At 44.4% G+C, this 16553-nt stretch overlaps 1 protein-coding gene across 3 annotated transcripts in view; it reads right to left on the bottom strand.

The window, feature by feature from the left end:
• TMEM44 (transmembrane protein 44) overlaps window positions 1–16553 on the bottom strand; it is a 61012-nt gene that overhangs the window by 17401 nt on the left and 27058 nt on the right. For all 3 annotated transcript variants that reach the window (XM_068279318.1, XM_068279319.1, XM_068279320.1), the window contains exon 7: window positions 15472–15627. In XM_068279318.1, the coding sequence (XP_068135419.1) occupies window positions 15472–15627 (156 nt within the window). The remainder of the gene's footprint in view (window positions 1–15471; window positions 15628–16553) is intronic.

Raw genomic sequence — 16553 nt, 5'->3', positions numbered from 1 at the left:
AGTACTGTGGGAACACCCATCTACAGGGCAGTCACATTATCTTCGGTTGTAGGGTCATAGCTATAGTAACTGCCGTAGCTGTTGCATTGAGGACATGGGCCCAGTTTATTCCTAATTAATTTCCTAACTTTATCAATATCCATTTCCTGACTTTATCAATCTCCATTCCTCTTTTGGACATACACATTATTAGGATTTTGGTAAGTTGAGGACGGGTGACACCAGTGAGTCCCTGCACATGCAGAGGGTGTGTGGAGGAAGCAGAGTGTCATAAAGCAGCACATCTCCTGAATAGACAGACTGGGTTGGTTGTGTTGGAATTTAAGTATGAAATGCTTGAATTCGGAGCCCGAAGTTACTTTAGATAACTGTTTTAGCAAAAGGACTTGCTGAGTCTACAGAGTTTCTCTTAGAGGGGATTTCTCTTAGAGAGAAATAGAGGCATTTATAGAAGCACGATGTAGAACAGTGTGCTGTCTCTCACAAGGCCGGAGAGCGGTATCAGCTCGAAATGTACCGACATCCGGGCGCTGCAGCAGGATAAACATCAAGTATCATGCGGATTACTCCGCATGATAAACGTTTGCGCTCGATCACGCAAGCATGCAAACGTTTGTTTATCCCGCGAAGTAATCTTTTACGTGCGAAAACTGCTGCGTGCGCAGATCACGTGAAAACTGCTGTGATAGCAGGTATCACGCTTTCGTGAATCGAGCCCATTCTGTAATATGGTGCCGAACAAAGGTGTAGTGTTGTTGCCCATAGCAACCAACAAATATTTATTATAGGTTGGAGTTCCTATTCCTCCCCAGTAGGGATGGTCAATGAGATGTTAATAGGGTATTTACTTATTATCCCGTCTGGAAAGTTTTTGCAGCTTTTTGTTAAAGTTCTGTTTGCTCCCCCAGGAAGATCTGACCATTTTTGGAGAGCTGAAAGTCCTGGCTTTCTGTTGCACCAGGTCCCGAGTCGGTATGATGCTCAGTTCCCAAGTTATGGGGTATCCCCTGAACTTGGCTGCAGAAAGTGCAATTACAGAAGTATGGGACGAACTCAACATGATAGTTACAGTCATTTGGGTTGAAAAAAGACACATGTCCATCGAGTTCAACGAGAGAACAAAGTAAAACACCAGCCTGCTCCCTCACATATCCCTGTTGATCCAGAGGAAGGCGAAAAACCCTTACAAGGCATGGTCCAATTAGCCCCAAAAGGGAAAAAAATTCCTTCCCGACTCCAGATGGCAATCAGATAAAATCCCTGGATCAACATCATTGGGCATTACCTAGTAATTGTAGCCATGGATGTCTTTCAACGCAAGGAAAGCATCTAAGCCCCCTTTAAATGCCGGTATAGAATTTGCCATAACTACTTCCTGTGGCAATGCATTCCACATCTTAATCACTCTTACTGTAAAGAACCCTTTCCTAAATAAATGGCTAAAACGTTTTTCCTCCATGTGCAGATCATGTCCTCTAGTCTTTGAGAAGGCCTAGGGACAAAAAGCTCATCCACCAAGCTATTATATTGCCCTCTGATGTATTAATACATGTTAATAAGATCCCCTCTAAGGCGTCTTTTCTCTAGACTAAATAAACCCAGTTTATCTAACCTTTCTTTCTAAGTGAGACCTTCCATCCCACGTATCAATTTTGTTGCTCGTCTCTGCACCTGCTCTAAAACTGCAATATCTTTCCTGTAATGTGGTGCCCAGAACTGAATTCCATATTCCAGATGTGGCCTTACTAGAGAGTTAAACAGGGGCAATATTATGCAAGCATTTCAAGTTTTTATTTCCCTTTTAATACATCCCAAAATGTTGTTAGCTCTAGCTGCAGCGGCTTGGCATTGAGTATGATTATTTAACTTGTTGTCGATGAGTACTACTAAGTCCTTCTCCAAGATTGATGTCCCCAACTGTATCCCATTTATTTTGTATGGTGCTAGACCATTGGTACGACCAAAATGCATGACTTAACATTTTTCAACATTGAATTTCATCTGCCATTTATGTGCCCTTATAGCCATCCTATCCAGATCCCGTTGCAATATGTCCCTATCTTCCTGAGAGTTGATGATTCTGCACAAGTTTGTATCATCTGCAAAAATAGCAACATTGCTTACTACTGCATCTACTAGGTCATTAATAAATAAATTGAAGAGCACTGGACCCAGTACAGACCCCTGTGGGACCCCACTGCTAACAGTCACCCATTTTGAGTATGATCCATTGACCACAACTCTTTGTTTTCTGTCCTTTAGCCAGTTCCCTGTCCATGCACACAGACTTTTCCCCAGTCCTTGCATCCTCAACTTTTGCACCAGACTTTTGTGGGGAACAGTGTCAAAGGCCTTTGCAAAGTCCAAGTATATCACATCTACAGCATTCCCAATATCCACATTAGCATTCACTACCTCATAAAAGCTGAGCATGTTAGTCAAACAGGACCTGTCTTTAGTAAACCCATGCTGATGCTGAGAAATAAGATTATTTTCTACTATGAAGTCATGTATAGTATCTCTTCGTAACCCCTCAAATAGTTTGCATACAACTGATGTTAAGCTTACAGGTCTATAATTTCCTGGATCTGAATTTTTTGCCCTTCTTAAATAATGGGAACATTTGGGCTGTACGCCAATCCACTGGGACTCTGCCAGTTGAAAAAGAGTCACAAAAGATAAGATAAAGGGGTTTATCTATAACTGAAATTAATTCCCTTAGGACCCAAGGATGCATGCCATCTGGGCCAGGTGCCTTGTCTATTTTTAATTTATTTAGTCTTGCCTTCACTTCTTCCTGAGTTAAGTATTTAATATTACAGTTGGAAGATTGAGACTCTTCTGCATCTGTAATTTGCAACAGTGATGTTTCCCTTGTGAAGACAGAAACAAAGAAAGCATTTAATAACTCTGCCTTACCTTGGTCATCTACTATTCAGTTCCCACCCTCATCCTTTAGGAGTCCAATACAGTCAACCTTTCTTTTTTCAGAGTTGACGTACTTGTAAAACTTCTTTGGGTTAGATTTGATATCCCTAGCGATTTGATTTTCAGCTTCAATCTTTGCCAGCCTAATTTCTTTTTTTACAACTTTTATTGCACTCCTTATAATTGCTTAGTGCAGTCTCGGTCCCCTCCTGTTTTAGGTTCTTGTAGGCATTCTTTTTCCCCTTCATTTTATCTCGAACCTTTCTATTCATCCATAGAGGCCTTTTTTTATTCATATAGACATTTTGTTTCCATATGGGATATACATACTACAATATTGATTGAGAATAAGTTTAAAGGCTTGCCATTTCCCTTCAATGTCCTCCCCTTGTAGTACATTATCTCAGTTCACCAAACTTAGTGCCTGCCTGAGTTGATTGAACGTAGCTTTTCTAAAATTCATAGTTTTAGTGGTCCCGCTGCCCTGCGGCCTATCAGTCACCAGATCAAACGTTATCATGTTGTGATCACTATTTACCAAATGTTCTTGAACCTGCACATTTGATACATTATCTGGTCTATTAGAAATGATCAAATCCAGTAACGCATTCCCCTAGTTGGTTCCGTTATTATTTGAGTCAACTAATTGTCCTGTAGTGCTGCCAGAAATCTGCTGCTTTTACCAGAATGGGTAGCCTCAATACTCCAGTCAATGTCTGGAAAGTTGAAGTCACCCATAACTATGACCTCATTTTTACTTGCAGATTTTTCAATCTGCTGTAGTAATTGCAGTTCTGCAGCTTCATGCATATGTGGTGGCCTGTAGCATACCCCAATAAGCAATTGTCAACCATTATTTCCACCATGAATATTTACCCAAACGGACTCCACATCTTCACAATCTTCCTCCATCTTATCTTTCAGGACAGCTGTAAAAAAAAATCTTAAGAAAGAGACAAACCCCTCCACTTTTTTTTCCCTATTCTATCCTTCCTAAACACATTGGGCCATATGCAATTCACTTTTTCTCCTGAGTATTCTCCTAGGTGATATTTTTACACTTGTGAATAAAACACCTTTTAAACCATCAGCAAGCAAGAAAATACTCAGAATATTTTTTGTAGTACTTCTTCAACTACTTTTTGGTACTTTTTCAATTGCAAATGTTGAATAGTTATTTAATAGAGAAGATGAAAAATTATCTCCTAGGAGAAAACTAAGGTGAAAAAGTTAATTGCATATGGGCAATTGTATCCCTCTAAATTCACTATCCAGTTATGGCTTTCATCCATCCATGTCTCGGTTATTCCCACAATGTCATAGCCTTTGTCAATCAGAATGAACTCTAGTTTGTTCATTTTATTTGTAAGGCTCCTAGCATTGGTTACCATGCACTTTATGTTTTTACCACCACATTTTCCAATTTTGGTTACATGAAATTGGCTATTTGAAGTTTTACCAATCTCCTTACTCTTTACACTGACCCCACCCCCCTCTCCACCCCCATAATGTTAGGCTCCCACCGTGTTTTTACCTTATCTTGTCTACATATTGAGACTTTACCCTCCCTCCTCCCCCCAGATCCTGATGATAAGCAGCACACCCGATAGGACTTCTTCTTCGCCCTGGGTCTCTTATTACAGATGAAGGAACAGTGCAGCTATGCACCCTCGTCTCCTCTCTGTCTTACTGGTATGGGCTGGAGACTCAATTCCACTGTGCTCTTTGCAGAAAAGTGTAGGGGACACCCCCCCCCCCCCCACACACACTTTGGGAATGGGGCATCGCGTTGACTCGGGACCCAGTGCAAAGGAAAGCCGGGACTTTCAGCTTTTCAAAAATGATTAGATCTAGCAAGGGTATCAAACAGAACTTCAACAAAAAGCTGCCAAACTTTCCAGACGGGATAATACGTAAGTATCGTTACTAGTTCTATGTTGATTTGGGATTTCACAAATTTTGTATGCAGCTTTAAAATAGATTAATCAGATCTAGCCGAAGTAGAATTAGATTGGTCTATTTTCAAGCTACATAAATTTATTTTCAAAATTTGCATAATATTGCATCAACTCATGGTTTGCATCTCATTGACCAAAGTGATGCCACTGACTATAAGAATAGGCAGGAAAGTATTTGGAAAACACTATCTAGCACAACTTCTATGTAAGACCTTAACCTTAGCGGTATGCCCGACACTGTGTCAGGAATACCGCTCTGTGGCCCCAGGAGTCCCCCATAAATAATTAAATGTGCCTAATGGCTGTAAATCCTTAAGCTAGCACTAGGCTAGCTAGTAAGCGTTTCGGGCACTGCCTGATACCCGCCGATCCCCCGCGATCACCTGGTTTATATGTTACCCCCCCCCTGGATCCATCGATCGCGCAGCCTCCCGGCACAGCTCTGGTCTCTCTATGGGGAGGATCGGGTTTGTGCATGATGTCGGCGACGTCATCTGCGATCCTCCCCATAGTGAAGACCGGAGCTGTCCCGGGAGGCTGCACCGATCGCTGGATCCAGGGGGGGGTAACGTATAAACGGGGGAGCGGCGGCGATCAAAGGGTGCCGGAGACTTCTTCTAGCTAGACTAGTGCTAGCTAGAGGATTTATAGCCATTAGGGACAATTACTTTAGAATCAGGCAAAATATAACAACACGTCCTGAGCGGCGTAACGCTCAGGAGGTTAATACGTCTCAGGGCCCTTACACACTGGTGCTTTGCATTACCCTGTTTTGCAAAAGGGTAACGCTACACCAATGAAAGTCTTTGGGGCATTTCGTACTTGTGCAGTGCGATGCGCCAGAAGTCCTCAATTTGCCGCTTGGATAATGCTAGAACGTCCAATCGTTGGTAACCGGCTTGCGTGGCAAACAAGCGTCGAACTGGAAGTCATGTAAGTGTATGATGACGTCAGGTTTTGTTTACATTTTCAATGTTCGCATTGTGGAAGTGTATTTTTTCAATACACTTCCACACAATTGGAATTCCGGCCACAGGAAGTGCACATTAGAGAAAGTCTCACTTCCTGCTTGGCCTACAGCCAGAATGGAGATTACCGCACACTGCCTCAGTAATCTCCGTAGGCTTTTTTGGGGCGTTGCGGTGCTATTGGCCAATGGCACCGCACTACAACCACAGGTCAGCAGTGTGAAACAGGTCTCTGTGTTCAGGCACTGTATGTGCGGAGAAGAATATTCGGTGAGGAGGGGTAAGAGAGGGAAATGCTATAGTTAAATATTTGTATTTATGGGCCTTAAAGCGGAATATAACCCAGCATTTCATCTTTGCTCTAAAACATTATTTACAGCATATTAAATACAACCAGCATTTTTTTTTTTTCACTAGACCAGCATTCGAAGGGTTATACACAGAGCTTGAGAGTTCAGTGTAGTGAAATGTGGACACATCCGGACTTTAGTTAGAATCTTGTGTTTACTTAAATGTATTAAGTGAGGAATAGAGATGGCCCGAACGGTTCGCCGGCGAACGGTTCCCGGCGAACTTCCGGGGTTCGCAATCGCGGAGAACCACAAACTTTTCGGGAAGTTCGGTTCGCCCCCATAGTGCATCATGAGGGTCAACTTTGACCCTCTACATCACAGTCAGCAGGCACATTGTAGCCAATCAGGCTGCACTCTCTCCTGGAGCCACTCCCCCCCCCCCTTATAAAAGGCAGGCAGCGTCAGGCTTTGGACTCACTCGTGTGCCTGCATTAATTAGAGAAGGGAAAGCTGCTGCAGACTCTCATAGGTAAAGCTTAGTTAGGCTCTTGTAGGCTTGTTAGCTTGCTCCTTGCTGATTCTTATAGCTAAAAAAGCACCCCTCAACAGCTCTTTTGAGAGCTAATCTTGTTCTTGTGATCTATTTTTTTGTGTGTGTCCCACTGACACTTGTGTTGCATAGACAGCCTTGGTAATTCCTACTGTGTGTGCCACTGCTAGGCCCAGCACATTCAGTGACTACCTGTGTGTGTGACAGGTGCACATTGTAATACCCACTGCATATACCTACCCTGTTGTTCACTGTGCACCCACCCACCTACGTGAGCACACGCAGTGTCACTGTGCCTGTCCGGTACCTGTCTGTGTGTGACAGGTGCACATTGTAATACCCATCACTGCATATACCTACCTGTTGTGTTCGGTGCACCCACCTACCTACGTAGTGATATACCACTCCGTGCATACCTGTTAACTACACCTGTGACTGCACATTGTATTAGTCAAGTCAGTGAATACCTTTCACTTCATTCCCCCCCCCCCCCCCTCCCAATATGGACAAAACAAAAGGCAGAGGCAGGCCACCTGGCAGTCCTGTTCAAAGTCGCACTGTTGTGATTTTGTGCGGCCCTCGACCAAACTACAGTGTTTAGAAGAAGGCACGTGCCATCAACCCCCAATATTGTCAGGACGTAGTTGACTACTTAACACAGAACACCTCATCTTTCTCAGCTTCTGCACGGAAGCGTGACATATCTTCCTCCTCCTGCTCCGATTCTGGCACCCCACTTAACACTCAGTCGGCCGCCACCACCAAAGTGCCATCACCCCAGGGCTCAGCGGTGTGGAAATGTTTGTGTGTGTCTGCCTCAGATGAGAGCAATGCAATCTGTACTCTCTGCCACTGAAAATTGAGCCGTGGAAAGACCAAGACCCGCGTAGGGACAACTACCTTACGAAGGCACATGCTTACAAAGCACAAACTGCTGGGATGGGATGGCCACCTGAGTAAAAGCAGCACACAAAAGCAAAGCCACACACCGCAGTGGAAGATACCAGGCCGCAGGGGGGTGCTTTTGGGTGCTCAAGCACCCCCTAGAATTGTCCAAGCACCCCGAAAAAAGCACCCCCTGGCGTGAACTGACTTCAGGCGTTTAAGAGACGCCCAGTCAGTTCACAGCGGCAGCCCGAAGCAGCAGAGCAGGGCTACGGTAAGATGGCTTCCGAAAGCCCTGCTCTGCAGACTTCGAGTCGGAACTGCAGGGCTTCGGGCGGCCATTTTTCCGTAGCCCCGCTCTCAGCACGGGGTAATGCAGGCAGGAAGTCACGTGACGTCGGAAAGGAAGAGGTCGGGACAGGAGGAGGTCGGGACTGGAGGTCTTTCTGACTGTAGGTGAGTAAATGGGTTTTTCTTTTTCAACAGGTGGTGCTGATTGTGGTCAGAACTGCTGAGGATTGTGCATATTGGGGTCATATCTGCTGAGGATTGTGCATATTGTGGTCAGAACTGCTGAGGATTGTGCATATTGTGGTCAGAACTACTGAGGATTGTGCATATTGGGGTCCCATCTGCTGAGGATTGTGCATATTGGGGTCATATCTGCTAATGATTGTGCATATTGGGGTCATATCTGCTAACGATTGTGCATATTGGGGTCATATCTGCTAACGATTGTGCATATTGGGATCATATCTGCTAACGATTGTGCATATTGGGGTCATATCTGCTAACAATTGTGCATACTGGGGTCATATCTGCTAACGATTGTGCATATTGGGGCAGATCTGCTGAGGATTGTGCATATTGGGGCAGATCTGCTGAGGATTGTGCATATTGGGGCAGATCTGCTGAGGATTGTGCATATTGGGGCAGATCTGCTGAGGATTGTGCATATTGTGGTCAGATCTGCTGAGAATTGTGCATATTGGGGTCATATCTGCTGAGAATTGTGCATATTGGGGCAGATCTGCTAACGATTGTGCATATTGGGGTCATATCTGCTAACGATTGTGCATATTGGGGTCATATCTGCTAACGATTGTGCATATTGGGGTCAGATCTGCTAACAATTGTGCATATTGGGGTCAGATCTGCTAACAATTGTGCATATTGGGGTCAGATCTGCCAAATTATTGAAAGTGTTTTGTGTTCAAATCTGCTCACATTACGTGTATTTTCTTGAGAAAACCTGCACAATTATGTGAATTTTCTCAGGAAAGGGTCACCAAAATTTGGGCCCTCTGTCTTTGCGTTGCACTTTTAAAGGGAACCTGAGGTGAAAATAATATTAAGGCTGCCATATTTATCTCCTTTTAAGCAATACCAGCTGCCTGGCTGCCGTGCTGGTCCTCTGCCTCTAATTCTTTCAATCATAGACCCTGAACAAGCATGCAGCAGGTCAGGGGTTTCTGACAATATTGTCAGAACTGACAAAATTAGCTGCATGCTTGTTTCTGGTGTAATTCAGTTTACTACTGCAGCCAAATAGATCAGCAGGGCTGCCAGGCAACTAGAATTGTTTAAAAGGAAATAAATATGGCAGCCTCCATATCACTCTCACCCCGGGTTCACTTTAAATTACAGTTAGCTCTACCCTCATCTGATCATGGCCACGCCCATTTTCTTGCCGCGGCACACTTTGCGCGCCGCATGTTGTAGCCACACCCATTTTTGTCATGCCCATCAGCTACCCCAGAAATTGGCCCAGCACCTGCATAGCACCCCCCGAACTCCCCCACACACACCGAAAAAAATCTTGGAGCCGCCACTGCCAGGCCGCAATTTTTTCTCAAAAAAGGCGATACCTAAACTGTACCGTGATGTTGAAAGGCAAGTGGTGACATCTCTGGCACACAGCGTTGGGTCAAGGGTCCATCTGACCATGGATGCCTGGTCTGCAAAGCACGCTCAGGCCTGACCAAAGACTAAGTCAGTCCCCACACACAGCATCTCTGCCTGCACACCGTGTGACTGCCTGCCCCAAAACTAAGTCGCTCCCCACACAACATCTCTGCCCGCAGGCCACTTGACTGCCTTCTCCACCACCACCAACAGGTTCCAGGACTCCAGGTGGATTCCTGAATGTTCAGGAGGGGGGGCACGCGTAAGATAATAAGGTTGTTGCTTCATTGTGGACAGACCAAATTTGATCAGCTGGACAGTCACCGTTCTGTCATTTAGCTACCTCAGCACTGCGACCATATGGATTGGAAAGCTGCCATCACCTGCACTCTCGTCATGGTGCGCACCAGTCCAGCATGGCCGTCACTACACAAACAGCTGTTTGCGGTGTGTTACACAGTGAGTTTGGTGTGTCAGTATGAAGCAGTACTCTAATTACACTCCCTGATTGATGTATACACATGCAAGATGTTTTAAAGCACTTTAGGCCTGCAATTTAGCATTCAATGTGATTTCTGCCCTTAAAACACTGATTTGCGTCAAATCCAGATTTTTCCCCGGGACTTTTGGCATCTATCTCACTCCGCCTTGCCCCCCTCCAGGTGTTAGACCCCTTGAAACATCTTTTCCATCACTTTTGTAGCCAGCATGAGTGTTTCTAGTTTTCAAAGTTCGCCTCCCCATTGAAGTCTATTGCGGTTCGCAAAAGTTCGCGTGAACTGAACTTTTGCGGAAGTTCGCGAACCGAAAATCGAAGGTTCGGCGATCTGTAGTGAGGAATGTGACACATTCTCTGACTGTGGAGAAGCAGCTCAACACAGACTCAAAGCATGTCTTGCCTTCACTAAATAATGACTAAAACCAGTTATTAATAGTCAATGCAAAGTCAGCTCACAAAATGTACTTTTGGGAACCTATAATATCTAAATGAATAATAGTACTTATGCACAAATGCAAATATGATAACCGTATGGCATATAAAAAATAAGAAAACATGTTTTTATTGAATATTATTTTAACTTTTTAATCCGCTTTAACGTGCTAGTTAAAATGACTAAAATAGGCCTTTGTTCGATCATGCGATTTATTTCTTGAATTTTCTACTAACTGAAGCCTTGTATGCCTGCTGGACATACTTTGGCCAGAGCGGATGTTTGTGCCAGTCATGTCAGAGAGTTGCCCGAGCTCATTTAAAGTTCCAGCATGCTGAATCTTTCAATAACAACACCACCTAAGTACATTGTCGCCCTTCTCAATGCTCTCACCCTATGTTGCTCCATTGCACGCCGCACATTATTCCCTCTTCTCCTTCCCATAGCAACAGTACATGCCGCTCTGCTATAGCATAGTAAATGTAAATGTGTCTGTACAGGGATCATTTCTCCCAGGATCGAGCTTGGTGGTGCATGGTACCCACACAATTAGAAGCAACTGTAGAACCAGTTTCAAAGCCCATTATTCAAGGAGAGATCAGCATACACTGTAGCTATTTACTGTCAGTATAATCCCACTGTAGCCATTTACTCTGCATATAATCACACTGTAGCCACTTACTCTCAGTGGGCTTGATTCACAAAGCGGTGCTAACCTAGTTAGCACGCCTAAAGACCTTGAGCTAACTAGGGTGCTAAGTACTTAGCATGCACCAAAGTAAATCATATCGCGTGCAAAATGACGCACCCGATGCGCCTAAAAGGTCGCATTGGATGCGCCCTAAAGTCGCACCCATGCAAAGTTTAGGGCACATCCAATGCGACTTTACAGGGGCTAATTACCGCGTGTGAGGATATATTGGGGTGAGGATGATATGTACGGTAATATGCAGTATATAGCCGCCGTATGGTATCGCACAGAAGCGTATTTTTCATTTTTTGGGCTGTATCACAGGCGTATGTTAGCCAGTCTGGCTTTGAAGGTAGTGGCAGTGAGCTTCATGGACACCGGTAATGTAATTCTGTATGTAGATGTACATTACCTCTGCCCTCATTGTCCAGCAGGGAAAGAGGTGTCTACTGCTAATTAGCTGCCAATTGAAGAAGAATAGGCTGTTCGGCATGGCTTTTGAACTCTGCAGTCAGCCATTGTCCCATTATACAAAGCAAGACTACCAGAGTCTTGGGAACAGGGGAAGCTGACACAGGAAGGTTTGAAATTTACATGACAGCCGGTTGGAAGGGGTTTTGAAATCTCTGCAGACTTTAAAAACTGAGACAGGAAAGCTTTGATATGCTAGGAAATAATGTTGAGGAAGCCTTAATCAAGTTTTCACCTGGAGTAGAGAAGCCTTTTGATGTCTGTTAGGATACAATCTTACCTGTGGAAATCTGCAACCTTCAAAAAGCTATAACCGGAACCCTTTGAAGTTCGCAGATCACAGGAAGGATATGACAAGCGTTCTGTGATGTCACAATCTAGAAGATTGCATTAGTTCCTTGGGGCTGGACATTAAATTCCCCAGGGGACACTTCTGACTATTTAAGTTGGTCCAGGACCGTCACAGGGATCTTCTCCTGGAGGTAGCGCATAGCTAGGAATGATCTCGACTCCTGGTCGAAAAAACAGCGTTCTCCCGTCAAACAACGTTCTAACCTACGCTGGTAACGTTCTTTTTTTTCCCCCGTTTATTTTACGCAACTGTCCTTGTGTGTAACTTTGTTCCTTAACTCTGTAATGTTTATTGTTTTTTTGTAATCTTTTGTATATATCCTTTTCTGCATTGTTCCATTTTTTTTCCTGGCATATTAAATTGTTATTTAATAAGCTTGACTTCTGCTGTACTAAACTAACACTCATAGCCTAGAAGAGACTAAAGTGTAACTGTGTATAAGTCCATGCCTAATTGTATGTTTGAGCATACCGTATAACATTGTGATTGCATTGTGTGTGGGGCGTTTGTCATACGTTGGCCTAAAGCGCGCAGCTGACCCAACGTACGAAAACGCCGGTGCGAGTAGCTTGACAGCAGAGTGGCTAACAGTATTGTTCGGAACGACTGTCAGTGGTTTTGCTTCACTACAGTGTAAGATTGCAATTGTGCGTGTGCGTGCGTGGCGTTCCCGTATTCGGCCTAAGCGCAAAGCTGACCGGAATACGAAAACGCGGATTGCATGAGCACTCGACCGCAGAGTGGACATTTCTAGCAACAGCTAGTGGTGGCAGTAAGGACCGTTAGAGGGGTCCCAGCCTTGTCTGTAGCTTGAATAAGGCTGTTCCCCGCTTGATCTGGTCAAACCCGCAGTCGGGAACCGCATATGCAGGCGTGCCGCGGGCCGGTTCCTGACATAATTGGCTGGCAGTGGTGGGAACGTTTAGTACATTAGTACGCAGTTTAGCTCGCTATTCTGAGTACTAAAGGCTGGAAGCGTGCTAGAAGCGACTAGCCTACAGAAGTCTACTCAGTGCAGAATCTATATACTTTTTTTACCTCAAAGATACACACTTGGTATTTTGCTTTCCCTCCCCCCTTTTTTCTTTTTATGTTTGCAACACGATGGCTCAGAAAGCATCCAGCTATGCAAGGCAAAGCAAAGAGATACTACTCAACCTGTGTGAGCACAAAGCATCGAGACGGCGAGCGGCCAGACTAAGGAGCAGTTAGTTCGTGCCCTGAGACAGGAAAGCTTTGATATGCTAGGAAATAATGTTGAGGAAGCCTTAATCAAGTTTTTACCTGGAGCAGAGAAGCCTCAGGCAGGCAAACCTCAGGCAGGCAGGAGCGATCAGACCCCCACTGCACATCATCCCCATAGGGGGGAAAAAAGGGGGGCGATCTGATCGCTCTGCATGCACCCTGATTTGTGCTGGGGGCTGCAGAGCCCACCCAGCACAGATCACAAAAACCAGCACTGGTCCTTAAGGGGGGGTAAAGGCTGGGTCATCAAGGGGTTAAGTTGGTCCAGGACAGTCACAGGGATCTTCTCCTGGAGGTAGCGCATAGCTAGGGATGATCTCGACTCCTGGTCGAAAAAACGGCGTTCTCCCATCAAACAACGTTCTAACCTATGCTGGTAACGTTCTTTTTTTTCCCCCGTTTATTTTACACAACTGTCCTTGTGTGTAACTTTGTTCCTTAACTCTAATGTTTATTTTGTTTTTTGTAATCTTTTGTATAAATCCTTTTCTCCATTGTTCCATTTTTTTTCCTGGAATATTAAATTGTTATTTAATAAGCTTGACTTCTGCTGTACTGAACTAACACTCATAGCCTAGAAGAAGTGTAACTGTGTATAAGTCCATGCCTAATTGTATGTTTGAGCAACCCTACCGTATAACATTGTGATTGCATTGTGTGTGGGGCGTTTGTCATACGTTGGCCTAAAGCGCGCAGCTGACCCAACGTACGAAAACGCCAGTGCGAGTAGCTTGACAGCAGAGTGGCTAACAGTATCGTTCGGAACGACTGTTATTGGTTTTGCTTCACTACAGTGTAAGATTGCAATTGTGCGTGTGCGTGCGTGGTGTTCCCGTATTCGGCCTAAGCGCAAAGCTGACCGGAATACGAAAACGCGGATTGCATGAGCACTCGACCGCAGAGTGGACATTTCTAGCAACAGCTAGTGGTGGCAGTAAGGAGCGTTAGAGGGGTCCCAGCCTTGTCTGTAGCTTGAATAAGGCTGTTCCCCGCTTGATCTGGTCAAACCCGCAGTCGGGAACCGCATATGCAGGCGTGCCGCGGGCCGGTTCCTGACACCGCGCGCAAAGGATTTTCGGGCATGATAAGTGGCTTTTCACAAGTGAGCTAACAGTTAGCACCGCTTTGTGAATCAAGCCCAGTATAATCACACTGTAGCCACTTACTCTCAGTACAATAACACTGTAGCCACTTATTCTCAGTATAATCACACTGTAGCCACTTACTCTCAGTATAATAACACTGTAGCCACTTATTCTCAGTATAATCACACTGTAGCCACTTACTCTCAGTATAATCACACTGTAGCCACTTACTCTCAGTATAATAACACTGTAGCCACTTACTCTCAGTATAATCACACTGTAGCCACTTACTCTCAGTATAATCACACTGTAGCCACTTACTCTCAGTATAATCACACTGTAGCCACTTACTCTCAGTATAATCACACTGTAGCCACTTGCTCGCAGTATAATCACACTGTAGCCACTTGCTCGCAGTATAATCACACTGTAGCCACTTACTCTCAGTATAATCACACTGTAGCCACTTACTCTCAGTATAATCACACTGTAGCCACTTACTCTCAGTATAATAACACTGTAGCCACTTACTCTCAGTATAATCACACTGTAGCCACTTACTCTCAGTATAATCACACTGTAGCCACTTACTCTCAGTATAATCACACTGTAGCCACTTACTCTCAGTATAATCACACTGTAGCCACTTGCTCGCAGTATAATCACACTGTAGCCACTTGCTCGCAGTATAATCACACTGTAGCCACTTGCTCTCAGTATAATCACAATGTTACAGTTTATACTTTTATATACTGCAGATGACTTACCTGCATCTTAAAAAAGGTAAAACAAATAAATATTGCATTATTGATCAAAGCCCCATTTAAAGTAATTTTAAAACACAGTGAGGTTGAAAACATCAGTGCTTAGAATCAGAAAAGAAGATGATAAATGATGTTGGTAGGAGTATATTGCTACCTATATCGCACCCCTGCACAGTAAAGTATTAACGCTGACGTCAGTTTGATCAGACCGGACCAGGTACATATCCATAAGTGGCAGATGTCTGATAGATCCTTCAATTACATGAGTAGTAACGAGAATGAATGAGTAGCAGGGAACAGTGCACAGAATCAACAGAAGTGTAATATCCAGTTACTGTACATTTTGGTCCATTTTACACCACTTCTTTAACTTGTAACTGTGTTACATGAACATCTATGTGGCTTTCCTGTGCATTTTATCATCATGTATTTGTCACAACAAACCTCTCTGATAGAATTATGTAGGCCTTTGCTTTCTGGTTTAGGTTCTTCTTTCATGTGTGCCAACAGCTCGCAATGGTCAGTGTCCAGAGTAGCATCAAAAGCAAGACCCATCTGAAGACACATCTTATTTTTCATTAGACAGGAAAAAAACAACAGCTGTAAGAATCAGCGTTCAGGAATATGAACAATGAAATAAGCTGAAGCAGTTAGGTTATCTTCTAAAAGTGGCCACTAATGATACAATTCGGCAAACCATTGTTTACAAACAATTACTTGTATGACCAATCGGAAATTATCATTTGGGACCACTAATGGATGAAAATGTCCTAACCAATCTGTTCAGATTGATAAAATCGATCTGATTTTCATATCAATCCCATCAATCTGATTGGATTGGTTAGGAGATGTTTTTCTATTAGTGGTCCCAAACATTAATTTCCAGTCCTTCACACGAATAGTCATTCGTAAACGATCGTTCAGCAAATTGTATCATTATATATTATATTTATTTAGACAGTGGCATGTGAGACTGTGGAGCGAGAGACTGTGGCCTGAGGAACTGTGGCATGAGACTGTGGCGTGAGAGACTGTGGAGTGAGAGAGTGTGGCGTGAGAAACTGTGGCGTGAGAAACTGTGGCGTGAGAGACTGTGGAGTGAGAGACTGTGGAGTGAGAGACTTGTGGAGTGAGAGACTGTGGAGTGAGAGACTGTGATGCAAGAGACTGTGATGCGAGAGACTGTGGAGTGAGAGAGTGTGGCGTAAGAGACTGTGGCGTGAGAGACTGTGGTGTGAGAGACTAATGTGGAGTGAGAGACTAATGTGGAGTGAGAGACTAATGTGGAGTGAGAGACTAATGTGGAGTGAGAGACTAATGTGGAGTGAGAGACTAATGTGGAGTGAGAGACTGTGGAGTGAGAGACTGTGGAGTGAGGGACTGTGGAGTGAGGGACTGTGGAGTGAGGGACTGTGGAGTGAGGGACTGTGATGCAAGAGACTGTGGAGTGAGAGACTGTGGAGTGAGAGACTGTGGAGTGAGGGACTGTGGCGTGAGGGACTGTAGCGTGAGAGACTGTGGCGTGA

This window comes from Hyperolius riggenbachi, chromosome 4 (genome assembly GCF_040937935.1).
Source record: "Hyperolius riggenbachi isolate aHypRig1 chromosome 4, aHypRig1.pri, whole genome shotgun sequence".
Classification (NCBI taxonomy): domain Eukaryota; kingdom Metazoa; phylum Chordata; class Amphibia; order Anura; family Hyperoliidae; genus Hyperolius; species Hyperolius riggenbachi.
The sequence above is the reverse complement of the archived record's forward strand: the minus strand, read 5'-3'. Positions and strand labels throughout refer to the sequence as shown.